At 46.2% G+C, this 3232-nt stretch overlaps 1 protein-coding gene across 4 annotated transcripts in view; it reads left to right on the forward strand.

Annotated features, from left to right (window-relative positions):
• LOC101856904 (sodium/hydrogen exchanger 3) overlaps positions 1 to 3232 on the forward strand; it is a 94078-nt gene that overhangs the window by 70255 nt on the left and 20591 nt on the right. For 2 of the 4 annotated variants that reach the window (XM_005100984.3, XM_005100985.3), the window contains one exon: positions 2434 to 2703. In XM_005100984.3, coding sequence (XP_005101041.1) covers positions 2434 to 2703 — 270 coding nt within the window. Of the gene's footprint in view, positions 1 to 1103; positions 1442 to 2433; positions 2704 to 3232 lie in introns of those variants that run through there. The other 2 variants (XM_005100986.3, XM_035970430.1) reach the window with 2 other exon arrangements.

The raw sequence follows: 3232 nt of genomic DNA on the forward strand, positions 1-3232 counted from the left end.
GAGCACGTTATTACGCAGTAGCGGACAACGGACTGGAAGCTGGCAAGGGCGCGTGAGCGCCGACGTCCCCAGTTTCTGCTTGACCTCATTTCTAAGATCGATTGCGTGTTGTTAACCCCACAGGGATGGACAAAATGTACTCTTCGCTGCAGCCATTTCCTGGCTTCCCGCCTCGCTTTTATCTTTGTTTCCCCCGACTCTGATGGAAACGGAAATTCGTGTTGGAAACCACCTTGTTGAAACGTGAGGTGGTGTGGCACACAGCGTGGATGGTGGGCGCGTGTGCCGCGAAAGTACATACTTCAGTTGTGGAAAAGGTGTCGCTGTTTGACCTCGGGGCCAAAGGGCGAACTAGGTCAGCCTGAAACCCGTTATGTTACTCGCCCGCAGACGCTGAGCGGGGCGGGCTCGCTGTTGTGACGTAAGAGGTCTCTGTGTGAGGAGGCCAGACGAAGACTCGTTCCGAAAGAGAGCCCTTATTGTGTTTGTTCGAGCGCATGGTAAAGAGGCGATTGTGTCTCGCTGTTTGTTTTTGGCGTATATTTTGTTTGTTGTTAGGCTGTTGGGTTTTGAGGATGTTGCTTTTTTCCTAGTTCAGCCTGTGCAGTTCAGAGAATGCTCTACACGGAGCTCTCTGTCTCACCATGTGTATATTGAAACATGCTGTCTTGGTCAGCCTTAGCATTGCCCCATTTTCTTCCCCTAGCTCTCTCTCTCTCTCTCTCTCTCTCTCTCCCTCTCTGTTTCTTTCTATCGCTATCGCCGTCTCTTTGTCTATCTCCGCGCGCGCCCCCTGTTCTCCTCATTTTCCTTTCTCTTACTGTCTGTCTCGTGGCCCCCCTCCTCTCCTGCCTTTCCCCTGGGAGCACCCCCCCCACCGTCTCCCCCAACAAATGTTTTGCTGTCTTTTACACCCCTTACAATACGACAACATCGACTCGTAGGGAACGGTTTCATATACATGTATCTGTCAGTTGGTTCGTAATTCTAGTACACACATTTCCTACGACTTTTTTTTGTGTATGTGTATCCTTTTATTCTTCCTCATCCTAAAAGACTTACTCCTGAGTATGTAGAGCCTATGAGGAAGACCTACTTCATATTGGTAGAACTGCATGATATCGGAACGGAACCCCCGTCTGTTTTAAAGCTTCGAGAGAACTCAATGCCGACATTTCACGGGGGAAGTTCAAGGGTGAAAGAAAATGCAAACACTTGCGCTGGGGATGCGGCCTAGTTGTAGTGGCTGTTGCCAGGGCGGCTGTGTTCTAACGGTGTACATGTAGGCTTTGTAGACTAGACTAGAGGCTGGTCTGAGTCGATGAGACAAGGAAATTCGAAAGCCGAGGAGGCTAGAGGTGCGAGACTGAGGGTCGGTTGTTCCCTCTCTATCGTCAAGCCATGCTGCTCTGGCGGACTGAAGGTGATGCCACCGCACGAGGTAGACATTTAGATCTCAATGTCGTTGTTTTGGAAAGAAATTAGCTCTGTCTAGTCGAGCTTGTTCCTTCGCAACGTGGGTGTTCATGGCTTGTGTGCCTGTCTGTGTTAACATTTAACTCGCAACTGTTGGATATTCATGAACTCAGACTTGAGTGTTTCTTTCTTATGTTCACTTTTACTTCGGATGTTTGAGGGTTAATTTAAATCAAAGGGTTGAATCAGAGAGGGTTTACAGTATTACTGCAGAGTCTCTGGTTGAATTAAACAAAGCTGAACATTTGGGAAGGAGATAGAGTTGTTCTGAAGATTTCCTTTTGATTTTGAGAGTGACAGCAAAACATTCAATGAAAATACTTCTTTGTTACGTTTTGAAGGAAATCTGCAACCTGAACGAATTCTACTGTGTCCTTACAAGAAATTTTGCGTGGGGAAATGGCTATATTTATTCCCTTAACATCCTGTTTTCTCGTTTTCAAGAACGTGAACACATCTCTTTAGTTCCGTCAATTGTGCTCTTGTGGTAGACATAGTGACATCATTTAGATCCATGACGACGATGAGAGTTAGTACATGTAATGTTTTGTCAGTTGGACGAGATCCGCCCAACGTGAATGTGTGTGATGTAGGTGGGTTTAGAGGGTGTTCTGGTTGGTGTGGTTTACCCCTTCTTTGGTGTGTGAAACATCTGTCGTATGTATCCTTGTCTCTTCTAGATCTAGTATGTGTTACTCTCTTTGTAATACCTCCACTCTTCGGCACTTATATGGATGGCCGTATTATCGTGTTGCTAGTTCAGCTGGTAGGTCCTACTTCTTTACTTTCCCTCTGTTGTCTCTGCCAGTCAGCCTTGCTTCCCCCCAGCACTAAATGACTGTTATTGTCTTTCTCAAGCAAGCAAACCACCTCATATATTACCTTTCCATACCATACTGAACGTCACCTTACTGTACCTCAATACTAACCGGAAGTCATTTTTTTAATCATCTGCAGGTTTCCACCTCTACGACAAACTGCCGCATATCTTCCCCGAGAGCTGTCTCCTCATCACACTTGGTATCCTAGTGGGCGTGACCCTGTACTACACCGGCACCGCCGACAGCGAGCAGTATTCACTTGACGCCAACACATTTTTCCTCTTCCTCCTCCCTCCCATCATCTACGATGCCGGATACCACATGCCCAACCGCGCCTTCTTCAACAACCTGGGAACGATCTTGCTGCTGGCTGTGGTCAACACGTTATGGAATACATTAGGCATAGGTTGGTACAGTTCTTGTGTTCTTGGATTGATCATTATTTTTGTCTAATGCTTTGGTGATGATGTTGCTGTTGTTTTTGTTGTTGCTGCTGCTGTTGTGTTGCACACGCAAGTCTACACAATTTAGATAATTTGTGAGGCAGGTTGATTTGGCTTGACTTTCAGTACTATAGTCTGGGCTGTGTGAAACAAATTCTTGCTGAAACATTAAATATCTTGAATTCGTGACAGAAGCCGATGAAGACACACTGCACTATCCAGCATCTTCAATTCTCAGGTCGTGGGAATCGATCTTGCACACTGAATTGCAAGACAAAGAGCCTAACAACATTATTACAGCAACGGCCTCTGTACTCTGTACACACTTTTCCTACCATGTATTTGTGTGGCGATCGTTGGCTCTGTGAGCGAACCTGGCCTGGTTTGATAGTATTGTACATACATCCTGAATCTTAAGTTGCGAAATTTGCGACCATAGCTAGCTTAAGGTAATTTTGTTTTTGCGACGCTTGTCATGATCTACAGCCCCCC

The sequence above is a fragment of the Aplysia californica genome, unplaced genomic scaffold (genome assembly GCF_000002075.1).
Source record: "Aplysia californica isolate F4 #8 unplaced genomic scaffold, AplCal3.0 scaffold00267, whole genome shotgun sequence".
In the NCBI taxonomy this organism is placed as follows: domain Eukaryota; kingdom Metazoa; phylum Mollusca; class Gastropoda; order Aplysiida; family Aplysiidae; genus Aplysia; species Aplysia californica.